The following is a 13,846-nucleotide window of genomic DNA, read 5'->3' on the forward strand; positions in this document are numbered from 1 at the left end:
TTCATGATACAAGTCTCCAGGCATATTCATTCAATCTTTCATTTTCACTGATTCACTCCTATTCAAAATTATTTCTGTTCTCTACTATATTTCCATTACCAGCAATGTGATAAATATCTTAGAGGTTTGTCCAATCAAACCAGGATTGTGGTGAGTACACTCCGAGTATCTCCTTACACCAGTGTTTCCCAACCTTGGCAACTTGAAGATATTTGGACTTCAACTCCCCGAATTCCCCAGCCAGCGAATGCTGACTGGGGAATTCTGGGAGTTGAAGTTCAAATATCTTCAAGTTGCCAAGGTTGGGAAACACTGCCTTACACCATCTTTGCACTGAAAAAGTGGTATCAGCTTCTTTTTTACAACCCCTGCTCATCATTAGTAATCCTGGCTACTTGGCTAAGTGAATATTTGGCAGATTATGCTGTCTTGATTGTATGTCATCATATATGAGCGTCGTGGGGGCCTAGTAGTGAAGACGTTTGCCTTCCACTCAAAAGTTTGAAAGTTCAATCCTAGGTGGCAGCAGATGTTTCCCTCTCGTAGCACAAAGAGAAAATGTCTACTGCAAACTTCATAGGCATCGGGAAGGGCACCCAGCCGGTAAACATTCCGCTCCTTTCAGTCACCCTGACCCTACCTTGAATAAAGGATTTACAGGGTCCTAAAATGAAAAAAAGGTATGTCAGCATATATAAGTTGAGATAGTGAAAGGTGGCCACTTCTTCTGAGCAGTAGAGTTCTCGCAAGCATTGTTCCGTAAGCTTGGATGTTGAGCCAATACATCGCAATGTAAACATTTGGCTTAAAAAAAAAAGTTTGATGGAAAATCTGACATGACCTTCCAAGCTTGACGTCTATTCATCAGTAGTGAGCGTATAGAGTTTGAGTCTCCTCCTTTATATACAGCAAACGTTTACTGGATGCAAGTAGGAAAACAGAAGAAGAATAACCAGATTCCACTTTTCAAGGTAACTTGATTGTGTTCATCGAGGGTTATTCGCTGTTTTCATCTTTGTCTGAAGATGCGGGGCTATCCCGAGAAGGCAGCAGGTCATAGTGGCAAGGGATGTGACTGTTTTTTGGTAAATCATAAAGATCTTGGCTGATGGGTCCATTATTACTTAAACTGCCTTGGACAACACTAACTGTTGGTTCTGCAATTGAAAAAAATGTATGCGTTATGACTATGATATTGTAAGTGAGAAAGAATCCTAACATTTAATCAAAATTAAAGATTTCATTCATTTTTCATGCTTTATTTTTTTAATAATAATTTTTTATTGATTTAAAAAGTATATACACTCCTACTTGATTAATTTAATTTCATACATACGGGGACTTATTACCATATTTGGTGGACCTGCCCAATAATACATTTTTTTTGGATCAAAATACAAAAGTGGATAATTTGTAATGCTACAAATTAAAATAAATAGAAGACCCGAAGCGTTCCTTCTTGGAATTATAGATAAAAAAATAGATAAAAATAAATATTATTTAATGGTACACATATTGATCGCAACTAGAATGGCAATAGCCCAATGCTGGAAGCAACCCAATCCTCCTGAAGATTCACTAATACTTAAAAAAAATTTGGACTGTGCAGAATCTGATGCTTTAACCCTTAAATTAAAAAACAAAGACGACTCCGATTATTATAAAACATGGAATTCTTTTTATGATTGGTTTAAAGGGAGAAATAAAAGTTTAAATTAAAATATAGCAATATTTTTTTCTTTCTTTTTTTTTGATATAACAGATCAAATATGATATACATACAGTATTTCATTTTTCATGCTTTAAACGGGACTCTCAAAGGGAAGAAGCTCCTGGTAGGAAGTAGCTTTGCCAGAAAAGGAGACATCCCCACTTGCTTGCCGCCCAAAGCTTTTAAACTCCTTTGGTACAACTTCCCTTAATTGCCTCCACCAATAGTGTCACCCAGAGACTTCCTGTGTTTCACAGTTGTTAGGTGCAAGACCATGGCCAATTCAGGAAAGTATAAAACAGTTTAAGGAATCATTGATCCAGTTTTTGGGGTTGTATATCTGGTACCTTTTTGGAAAATATTTTAATGTATATAAAAAGTGGAAAGTATTTTAATATGCAAAGAAGAACATTGTTGTACATGTCATTATGTAAAGTGTTATCTCATCTCATTGGCAACCTTCAGTCTTGAAAGACCATGGTATCATGCTTTGGAAAGAGTTCCCATCATCCATTCTCACAACATGCCCAAGCCAGCGAAGATGTTGCTGTTTCAATAGTGTATACAGTGATCCCTCGAGTTTCGCGATCTCGATCTTCGCGAAACGCTATATCGCGATTTTTAAAAAAATATTAATTAAAAAAAAAACCACTTCCGCGTTTGGCTTCAGGACTCAGCTGGGAAGCGGCGCGGCTGTTTTAAAAGGTCGCAGCCGGCCTGGGGGGCTTCCCAGCACCCCCCCGAACCCCCAACCTGGGTCTTCCCGGCCACCCACGCAAAGGGGAAACCCCGGCTCCTCGCTGATGCCCGCCGCTTGCCCGCCCGCCAGCAAGAGGGGGAAGACCCAGGGAAGGTTCCTTCGGCCGCCCAGCAGCTGATTTGCTCGGTAGCGCAGCAGCAGCGAGGAGCCGAATCGGGGTTTCCCCTTTGCGTGGGCAGCGGGGAACGCAAACTCCACCATCTACGCATGCGCGGCCATAGAAAAAAAGGGCGCGCATGCGCAGATGGTGTTTTTACTTCCGCAACCCTACATCGCGAAAAATCGATTATCGCGAGGGGTCTTGGAACGGAACCCTCGCGATAATAGAGGGATCACTGTACTACTAGAAATTGCTGTACATTCTAAGACTGCGCTATTTGGAACGTTTTTTCATGCCGGGTGATGCAAGGATACTTTGGAAACAGTGCATATGGAAGGTATTCAATTTTTTCTCTTGCCATGCGTAAAGGGTTCAAGACTCACTGCAATGCAAGAGTGTGCTCAGGACACAGACTCTATAAACCTGGATCTCTGTATGTTCTGTCAGCTTCTTATTAAGCCATTCGCTCTCTGTGAGTCTAGAGAATGTGGTGGCTGTAAAATGTCTAACAATGTGATATAAAATAATAAAATAAAATAAATAATAAAAATAAAATAAATAATAAAAGTAAAATAAAATAAAATAATAAAATAAAATAAATAATAAAAATAAAATAAAATAATAAAATAAAATCAGATTTATGGGAAAATCTTAATATGTGACGTTGAAATCAATATGAAAGCTTTCTAATTATCTAGGATTTATTTATTTATTATTTGGACTTATATGCCGCCCCTCCCTGTGAACTCGGGGCGGCTTGACTTCCAACATTGAGTAAAAGCATTCCATTATGTAGCAGCAACAACTCTTACTACTTATTCATTCTCATGGTCCTAAAATTCTTCTTTATTTAGAATTTGGATTTTCCTTGTTAAAGCTGCCACCCATTGGTTCTTGTCCTATGGTTGAAAATATGAAGTTGCTGCATTTGTCTCCACAAAACTTTCTGCTGGGCATCTTTGCCTTTCATTACCCTGGAGCTTCCAGATGGATAAAGTAGCACTGCCCTATCTCCTTCTTGGCTCTATGTTATTCCCCATAAACACAGACTTCCCACTCTGGGAAACAAGATAAACAAGATAAATGAAGTTTAGGCTCCAATCTTAAATTTAATTCAAAACCAAATCCAGTGCTTTCCCATTAATTATATCTGGAAAGCACAACATATCAGCTGCTGTTTTCCCATGTTGCTTATTATTTTATTCCAGGACAAGAAATTTGAAGTTGAGCTGAATTTTCAGGAATTGTTGAAGTATATAACTGGATGACACATGCAAAATTGAACACTTTTTAAAAAAAGAGCTGCCACTATCATTTTTATTTCCTTGCAAAATTGGAAATAGTTTTGGGCATAGTTGCCTCTTATAAGAAATAGGTCCTGCCAAGTTTTCAGATGATAATGTCCAAAAATTTTGTATTTTCAGAAACTATCAAATAACCAAAATGAAATTGTGAAAAAATTCTTCCCTTTCACAATATTTTAATTTAATAAATGTATATTTATTGGCATAATAAATTTTAATTTTGTTCATTTTGGACTCACTAGCAATTTTTTAATCAGTTATATTATCTAGGCCCTCAACAGTCAGGATTCAGGCCCGGTTACAGCATGGAAACTGCTTTGGTCGCACTGATGGATGATCTCTGGTGGGATCAGGATAGGTGTTTATCCTCTATCCTGGTGCTCCTTGACCTCTCAGCAGCTTTCGATACCATTGACCATGGTATCCTTCTGCGCCGACTGGAGGGGTTGGGAGTGGAAGGCACCATTCTACAGTGGTTCTCCTACCTCTCTGTCGGTCGCAGTCGGTGTTAGTGGGGGGTCAGAGGTCAGCTCCTAGGTCTCTCCCTTGTGAAGATCCTCAGAGGTCAGTCCTCTCCCCCCTGCTGTTCAATATCTACATGAAACTGCTGGGTGAGATCATCCGAGGGCATGGGGTGAGTTACCATCAGTATGCTGATGATACTCAGTTATACATCTGTACCCTGTGCCCACTCAGTGAAGCAGTGGAAGTAATGTGCCAACTTGGGCATCCTCCTCAATCCATAGCTGACTTTAGAACACAATCTTTTGGCTGTGGCGAGGGGGGCATTCGCCCAGGTTCGCCTGGTGTGCCAGTTGCAGCCCTATTTGGAGAGGGAGTCTTTGCTCAGTCACTCATACCCTTATCACCTCGAGGTTTGACTACTGCAATGCTCTCTAGATGGGGCTACCTTTGAAGAGTGTTCGGAATCTTCAAATCATCCAAAATGCAGCCGTGTGAGTGATTATGGCCTTCCAAGGCATACCCATATTTCTCCAGCACTCCACAGACTGCATTGGCTGCCGATTAGTTTCCAGATGCAATTCAAAGTGTTGGTTATGACCTATAAAGCCCTATATGGCATCGGACTAGATTACCTCCGGGACTACCTTCTGTTGCATGAATTCCAGCGACCGATTAGGTCCCACAGAGTCGGCCTTCTCCAAGTCCCATCAACTAGACAATATCATTTGGTAGGACCTAGGGGAAGAGCCTTCTCTGTGGAGGCCCCAACCCTCTGGAATCAGCTCCCCCCGGAGATTTGCATTCCCCCCACCCTCCATCCCTTCTGTAAAAGACCCAGCCCCCTGGCCAACGAGTGTAGCATGTTTTGCTATGTGAATAGTAATGAATGGTTTTAAATCTTATTAGAGTTTTTAAAAGTTTTTTAGTATATTAATTGGATTTTTAGATATGCATATGGTATATTGTTTTTGACGTTGTGAGCCGCCCCGAGGCCTCAAATCCAATAATAAATAAATAAATAAATAAATAAATAAATAAATAAATAAGAAAAAGCTTTAATGTTGTGACTGTTCAACTAATGAATTAGTCCTCCTGTAGTACTTAAATAATTTCTACTTAAAATAATGTTTTTCCCATTTTCCCAGGCTCTTTTGATAATGGCATTAAACAATTTGCATTCCTTTCAAAATAGTAATTTATCATGACAACACAAGATAGAGAAGAGCCTCCTAGGAGAGCATCCTAATGCCTCCTAATCTAAGATTTTTTTAAAAAATAAAGATGTTCATTACCATTATAGAGTATCTTTAAATAGATGGTAGAGTTGTAAAAATTGACAGACTGCTGATGTGGAAACAAAAACTAGAAAAACAGAACAAAGGTTACTGTCACGTAAATGGTAAATTTCTAAAATTGGCACTTACCAACTTCGTATACATTTTTGTTAGACGAAACAGAGTTATTAATTTCCGCATAGGCAGAATCTCTGTGTGCTGGTGATTTCATTTCAACATATCCACATTCTGAATTTTTTGGCATAAGTGCTGGTGGATCTTTAATAGTAGCATATGGATTTTCAGAGCTACTTAAAGAACAGTTACTTAAATTATATTCAGAATTCTTTATTAGATCTAAGAAAACACAAAAATGGTAATTTAATGGTACTATAGAATGACAATGGATAACAAACTAGAATTATTCTTTGAAATGTTTTGGTTATTTGTCAAGTTTCTATTTTTAGTGCAACTTATACAGCAACAACAGTGAAACAAATCTGCTAATTAATTCATACTAAGCCAATGATTTATTTTGCATTGTTTCAACCACCGGTATTCACAGTGAATTTAATGAAAATGAAAGTCCTCGAAATAGTAGCCGATTATAAACATGATACAAATCAGTATCATGATGAAGCTGTAGAACAAGTCAACATTGGTTTAGGCTTCATCTACAGAAATGTGGTTTCTGAATCATGAGGATTAGTTTTTCCACCAGTATTGCAATGAGTCCTGGGCACATTGCTAACATTCAGATAAAATCAAAGAGGTTCAGAGACTAAGGAAGAAAAACTAAATCTTAGGAGGGGAGATTGAAGAAGCTCAGAATGTTTAGCCTTGGCCAGAGGGGGGTTCCTCCAGGTTTGGACCAGTCACCTGAACTGGTAGCGACCTGCTGGGGATGTCATGATGACATCACGGATCAGGTCCGGTCGGCACCAGTCTGTGGGTGCTGCCATCTTTTAAAAAAATATTTGTTTGTTTGTTTATATTTTTTCTGGGCATGTGCAGAAGCCGAGTTCCCGGCATCTTGGTTTTGGGGGATTGCAGCATGGGAAGAACAGAACCGGTAGCGAAGTAAGTTAGAGCCCACCCCTGGACTCAGCATAGACCATGGGGTAATGAAGAGTCCTAATTTTTTGTTGGTGAAACCAAAAAGTGTAACCAAAGAGATGATCGGCTAACATTCATTGGAAGCAGAGGTGATGCAGCTGTATATGGAAATAGTTTAATAAGAATTTCTTGACTGAACAGGGGGATAGTCCTAATAACCAAAACGTTTCAACTCTGTTAAATAAAATGATGGGTGGAAAGATGCTCAAAAGCCCTATGGGGAAAACCTATTTTTGTATTATTTTTCTTTAAGTTCAGGAGTAATGCAACATATTAAAAAAAATATATAGTATCAAAACATACAGTCAATACTCAACTTACAGCCACAACTGAGCCCAAAATTTCTATTGCTAAGCGAGATAGTTGAGATAATCAGTTTTGCCCCATTTTAGGATCTTTGTTGCCACAGCTGGTAAGTGAATCACTGCAGTTGTTAAGTTAGTAACACAGTTGTGTTCAGTGACTCGGGATCCCTACTGTCAGAAGATCACAAAAGGTGACCACATGAACCAAGACACTGCAAATATCATAAATAGGAGTCAGCTGCCAAGTGTCCAAATTTGGTTCCCATGTGACCATGGGGATGCTGCTATAATCATAAGTGTGAAAAAGGGTCATAAGTTACTTTTTTCAACATTATAAACTTTGAATGGTCACTAGATGACCACGACCTATGTTTCTGAGGTTCATGGATTAATGTACAGTGTTCCCTCGCTTTTCGCGGGGGATGCGTTCCGAGACCGCCCGCGAAAGTCAAATTTCCGCGAAGTAGAGATGCGGAAGTAAATACACAATTTTTGGCTATGAACAGTATCACAAGCCTTCCCTTAACACTTTAAACCCCTAAATTGCAATTTTCCATTCCCTTAGCAACCATTCAGATTATTACTCACCATGTTTATTTATTAAAGTTTATTAAAATATATATATTTATTAAAGGCAGACGAAAGTTTGGCGATGACATATGACGTCATCGGGCGGGAAAAACCGTGGTATAGGGAAAAAAACCCCAAAGTATTTTTTAATTAATATTTTTGAAAAACCGTGGTACAGACTTTTTGCGAAGTTCGAACCCGCGAAAATCAAGGGAACACTATTCTCAGAATTAATTTATAGTTCCTACATATTTTTATGGGTTCTATCCAGAATAGGATCAAGTCTAGGGTTGCCTAACTTCAAGAAATCTGCCGTATACCGATGTATTTTCTTTTGAGGAAATATCATACTCACCTTTCAAGGATTTCCCCAAACAGTTTCTGTCAGCTCCAAAAACACCTGTCAATAATGGACAAGAAGAAAATCTAAATATATTAGTAGTCTCTTCTGCTGGAATAGTTATATTTATTACACTAATTGTTTCTAATTTCTAAAATCAGATTCAGAACTGCCTGTCAGGTTCTTACCTAATTCATTGTGGTAGCCTCCATGCTTCCAATCAGCTGGCAATGTCCCTGTGTAATCCATGATGGGAGCTTGTTTCTGAGGATCCATGTTTTTAAGATTCACAAACAATTGGTTCTTGTTTGACTGTTTCAAATTAAAAAGAAGGTTAAATAATTATATGTTTCTGTGTATAGAAGGCAACTAAAAGTGTAGATAGCCTTTTTTTGGGGGGGGGGGGAGATAGGCAGCTGATACATCCATGTAGCACAAAGCATGCAACCTTTTTATTTTCTTACCTTTGACAAAGTCATCCTATTCATGTTGTTGGCATTTGCTGTATTTGAGGATTGTGATAGAGTATGATAGCTGGGGTTGGAAAAGTAGTGACTATTAGTGTTTCCACCATTATTATGAGCAACAGTTTCTGAAAAGAAAAAAAAGATCTTTATCATTACCCATTCTTGGCTTTATATCGTAATTCTTAAGAACTATCAAACAGCTCTCCTAGAATTAAAGCACAAAAGCACAGATTAAGAATGGTTTATATCATAATTTTGCAATACTTTTTCATTCCTAAATTAATCTTCTGAACTTAGTTTAGTCTCTTCCTCAAAGATACTAAACCTTCAAATAATATTTCACAATTTTATGAAAATAAAATGCATCTCTCTCTCTCCACTCTAAAACTTATTTTTAAATTCAAATTATTGCTGACCTTTCTTAACTTTTTATGCCAATGTCTCAAATGCAGCTCATTATCAAAATGAAATATAATTGTTTTTTCAGTACCTATAAATTCAAAGCATATATAATAGTGCTCTATCCATATAATTTGCAATGTAATACATCCATTCATTTCCCTTGCCCACATATCAATTTATTTTTAAATAACAATAAGCTCATTACTAGAAGCAATGAACATTAATCTGTTTGGTTTCCCCATACATTGCTGAAATAACTGTCTATAAATTGTCTTGATAAAGACAAGTAACTAAATTTTTCCAAATATTATTGGATTTGCACCATTGTTGAATAGTAGCCATTCTTGCTTTGGCAGACGACAACTGGAATTCAACCACACCTGGAAGATCAAATATTGCTGGGTTAAAGGCATTAGCTTACTTTGGGGGTTTGTAATGACTACAGCTAAGCAACATATTGAAAGTTAGTGAAAGAGCCTCGGTGATGCGGTGGTTACAGTACAGTACACTGCAAGCTACTTCTGCTGATCACCAGCTGCCAGCAGTTTGGCAGCTAGAATCTCAGTTGACTCAGTTTCCATCCATAGAAACATAGAAACATAGAAGATTGATGGCAGAAAAAGACCTCATGGTCCATCTAGTCTGCCTTTATACTATTTCCTGTACTGTGGAACCTCGACATACGAGCAGCTCTACTTACGAGCTACTCGAGATAAGAGCTGGGAGGGGAGCGACATTTTTGTTCACCTCCCGAGCTCACATTCGGGATACGAGCGCCAAGGAGCTGTCTCCTGAAGCCGAACACTAACTTCCGCTTTCGGCTTCAGGAGACAGCTCCTTGGCGCTCGTATCCCGCGTAAAAGGTTGCAGCCGGCCTGGGGGGCTCGGGGGGGTGCTGGCAAGCCCCCCAGGCTGGCTGCAACCTTTTAAAACACGCGAGCCGCTTCGCAGCTCTCTGCTGAATCCGGAACGCTAACTTCCGCGTTCGGATTCAGCAGACAGCTGCGAAGCAGTGCACGTGTTTTAAAACGTGGCAGCCAGCCTGGGGGGCTCGGGGGCTTCCCCCCGAGCCCCCCAGGCCGGCTCTGAGGTTTTAAAACACGCGCGCTGCTTCGCAGCTCTCTGCTGAATCCGAACGCGGAAGTTAGCGTTCCGGATTCAGCAGACAGCTGCGAAGCGGCGCGCGTGTTTTAAAACGTGGCAGCCAGCCTGGGGGGCTCGGGGGCTTCCCCCCGAGCCCCCCAGGCCGGCTCTGAGGTTTTAAAACACGCGCGCTGCTTCGCAGCTCTCTGCTGAATCCGAACGCGGAAGTTAGCGTTCCAGATTCAGCAGACAGCTGCGAAGCGGCGCGCGTGTTTTAAAACGTGGCAGCCAGCCTGGGGGGCTCGGGGGCTTCCCCCCGAGCCCCCCAGGCCGGCTCTGAGGTTTTAAAACACGCGCGCTGCTTCGCAGCTCTCTGCTGAATCCGAACGCGGAAGTTAGCGTTCCGGATTCAGCAGACAGCTGCGAAGCGACGCGCGTGTTTTAAAACGTGGCAGCCAGCCTGGGGGGCTCGGGGGCTTCCCCCCAAGCCCCCCAGGCTGGCTCTGAGGTTTTAAAACACGCGCACTGCTTCGCAGCTGTCTCTGAACGCTAACTTCCGCGTTCAGCGGCAGCGGTTTTTTTTTGTTGTTGCACGGATTAATTGACTTTACATTGTTTCCTTTTTTTTTTTTTTTTTTTAAAATAAATTTTTTATTACAAATATATACACATTTACATACAATATATGTTTTATATTAATACAAGGCTAAATCAACGCGTAACAAATACACGAACATACAAACATGACAAACAAACAAAAAAAAATATTCTTTAAAAAAAGATCTAATTGCTTATTTAAGTACATTAATAACAATAACTATTCACTTAGCATATTTTATAATATTTGTACTTGTATTCCCTTCAGGAGGTAAGTTTTGAATGATTTTTGATTTTAAATTATTTTCTGGTGAAGCATGTTGTGTCCTCAGCGTATACCATTTTCTCTTGTAGGTTGTCACTGTTTTTTAAATCATTTAATTCTTTCTTATCCGCCTTCTTTTATTCATATTCAATTTCTTTAATGTCATACAGATCTTTTTTTATAAAAAGGTTTTTTGTATATATGTCTTTTGTATATATTTTTTTTCTATGTAATGAAAAGGATATAAAGTATTGTTAATTTGATTTTTTCTTTTGAATTTTATTTCTTTTCTTAAACCAGTTATAAAGATGTATCCAGGTTTTATCGTGTTCGGAATCCTCTTTGTTTTTTAATTTAATTGTTAGTGCGTCAAATTCAGCACAATCTAATATTTTTTTAATTATCAAATCGTCTTCAGGTGGTTCGGGTTGCTTCCAATTTTGAGCTATCGTTATTCTAATTGCTGTTAATATATGAATTAATAAGTAGTGTTTGTTTTTTTCAATTTTTTGATCTATAATTCCCAGGAGAAAGGCTTCAGGTTTTTTATTTATCTTCATTTGTAAGATCTCTTCTATCCAATTCTGCATTTTGTTCCAGAATTTTTTTATTTTTGAGCAGGTCCACCAAATGTGGTAATATGTCCCCATTTTTTTGCACCTCCAACATTTTGGGCTTGTTCCTTTATACATTTTGGCTAATGTTGCCGGTGGAAGGTGCCACCTATAATACATTTTGTATATGTTTTCCTTATAAGCTGTAGATTTTGTTAATTTATAGTTCTTGGTCCAAATTGATTCCCACTTATCTAAATTTATGCTATAACCAAAATTTTTGCCCCAACTATGTATACTATTTTTAACGATATGTTCCTCCATTTTATAGTGTAGCATATATTTATATATTTTGGAAATCATTTTTTTTTCTTGGCCTAAAATTATCTTATCTAATTCTATCTCTTTTATTTGTATTTCCTTCCTTTTCCCTTCTTGATATTTTGATTTAATTACGTTATACGCCCACCAGTCGATTTTGATTCCAATTTCTTCTAATTGTTCCCTAGTTTTTAATTCCCCATTTTTTTCTAATGTTTGATAATAATTTAACATTTTGTTTAGTTCTCTTGAGTTTGGATATATCGTCGCCTCTAAGCTTGAGTACCATTTGGGAGTTTGGTGATAGTACATTTTTTTGATTTTTTTCCAAGTTGTGTATAACGAGTTTCTTATTATATGTTGTTTGAAGTAACTGTGTGTTTGTTCTTTATTTTCCCACAGGATAGCATGCCACCCTATTCTCATATCGTGTCCTTCCAGTATTAGAAGTCTCTTATTTTCCAATTTAAACCAATCTTTCAACCAATCCATAATTGCTGCAGTATAATATAATTCGAAATCTGGTAGTGCAAATCCTCCTTGTTTGATATTATCTTGTAGATATTGTATTCTAATTCTAGGTTTTTTTCCGGCCCAGACGAATTTTGTAATCATTCTATTTAGTTTTTGAAAAAAGTCTTTTCTTAATATAATTGGAATCGTCCTAAATAGATATAGAATCTTGGGTAAGATAGACATTTTTATTGTTGAGATTCTACCTATGAGCGAAATAGGCAATTTGTTCCATTTTTCTAATTTCTTTTTTATTTCTTTCATCAAAACCGTGTAATTATCTTCCTTTATTGTGATCGCTTTTGCTGTTAATTTTATTCCCAAATACTTAACTGTTTTTACTATTTGTAAGCCTAATCTGTCTTCTAATATTTTCTTCTCTGTATTTGTTAAATTTTTTGTCAGTATTTTGGTTTTTTGTTTATTAATTTTCAGTCCTGCTACTTTTCCGAATTCAGTAATCTCCTTTAATAAAACTTCCCCTGATTCAATTGGATCTTCTATATTGAATACTAGATCATCGGCAAATGCCTGAATTTTGTATTCTTGTCCTTTCAAATTTAATCCTTTAACATTTTTATTTAACCTTATCTGATTTAATAAGGTTTCTATGGCCAAAATAAATATTAATGGGGAAAGGGGGCATCCTTGCCGTACTCCCTTTTCTATTTTTATATTTTGCGTTAATTGGTTGTTTATTATAACTTTTGCCGATTGTGTAGAGTATATCGTCTTGATTGCTTTTATAAATTTTTCTTTAAATTTCATTTTGGTCAGTTGTTTAATGAAGAAGTTCCAATTCAAATTATCGAATGCTTTTTCCGCATCTAAAAATATTAGTGCCAAATTCTTTCCTGGGTTTACCTCATAGTATTCTAAAATATTTATAATGTTTCTCAAATTATTTTTTATATTTCTGTTTGGTAAAAAGCCGTTCTGGTCCGGATGTATGATTTCATTAATTATCCCTTTAAACCTTTCTGCTAATATTGTTGTAAAGATTTTGTAATCTGAGTTTAGTAATGCAATTGGTCTGTATTGTTTTATTAAATATCTTTGTTCCAAATCTTTTGGTATTAGTGTTATTAAACCTTCCTTCCAGGATTCAGGCATTGCTCCTTTGTCTAACACCTCGTTCAACATCTGTAGTAATAATTTTTTGACTGGTTCATATATTTCTTTATAATATTCGGCTGGTATTCCATCTACTCCTGGGGTTTTGTTATTGTTTTGTTTTTTAATTGCTAGCTCTAATTCTGTCATAGTTATAGTTTTATCCATTCTATCAATGTTAGTCTCCGATATTTGGGGTAATTCAATCTCGTTCAAATATTGATCTATTTCTTCCTCTTTTATCTCATCATTCCTATATAGCTGTTCAAAATAGTTTTGTATTATCTTTTTTTTTTCTTCTATATCGATTTGTTTTTTTCCCTTTTCATCTTCCAATTGTTGGATATATTTCTTCTCTTTCTGTTTTTTAATTTTATAGGCAAGCCACCTTCCCGGTTTGTTTGCGTGTTCGAAGTAATTTTGTTTTACACTTTTGATTTTTTGGGCTATTTCTTCCTGTGCTATCAAGTTTATCTTATGTTTAATTACATCTCTTTTTTCTTTTAGTTCGATTTTTTTTGGATCTTTTATCCATTCGGCTTCTATTTGTTCTAATTCTTTTTGATTTTCTCTCATCTCCCTATTT

General features: G+C 37.5%; 1 protein-coding gene across 3 annotated transcripts in view; it reads right to left on the reverse strand.

Annotated features, from left to right (window-relative positions):
* Nucleotides 1–346: 346 nt before the first annotated feature.
* The window catches only part of MEGF10 (multiple EGF like domains 10), a 92,164-nt gene continuing 78,664 nt past the window's right edge, over nt 347–13,846 (reverse strand). Inside the window, exons 20-24 of one of the 3 annotated variants that reach the window (XM_070736308.1) lie at nt 8,410–8,537; nt 8,134–8,257; nt 7,961–8,005; nt 5,765–5,971; nt 347–1,157 (exon numbers count right to left, since the gene is read on the reverse strand). In XM_070736308.1, coding sequence (XP_070592409.1) covers nt 997–1,157; nt 5,765–5,971; nt 7,961–8,005; nt 8,134–8,257; nt 8,410–8,537 — 665 coding nt within the window. In that variant the 3' untranslated portion in view covers nt 347–996. The remainder of the gene's footprint in view (nt 1,158–5,764; nt 5,972–7,960; nt 8,006–8,133; nt 8,258–8,409; nt 8,538–13,846) is intronic. The other 2 variants (XM_070736309.1, XM_070736310.1) reach the window with 2 other exon arrangements.

This window comes from Erythrolamprus reginae, chromosome 2 (genome assembly GCF_031021105.1).
Source record: "Erythrolamprus reginae isolate rEryReg1 chromosome 2, rEryReg1.hap1, whole genome shotgun sequence".
NCBI lineage: Eukaryota > Metazoa > Chordata > Lepidosauria > Squamata > Dipsadidae > Erythrolamprus > Erythrolamprus reginae.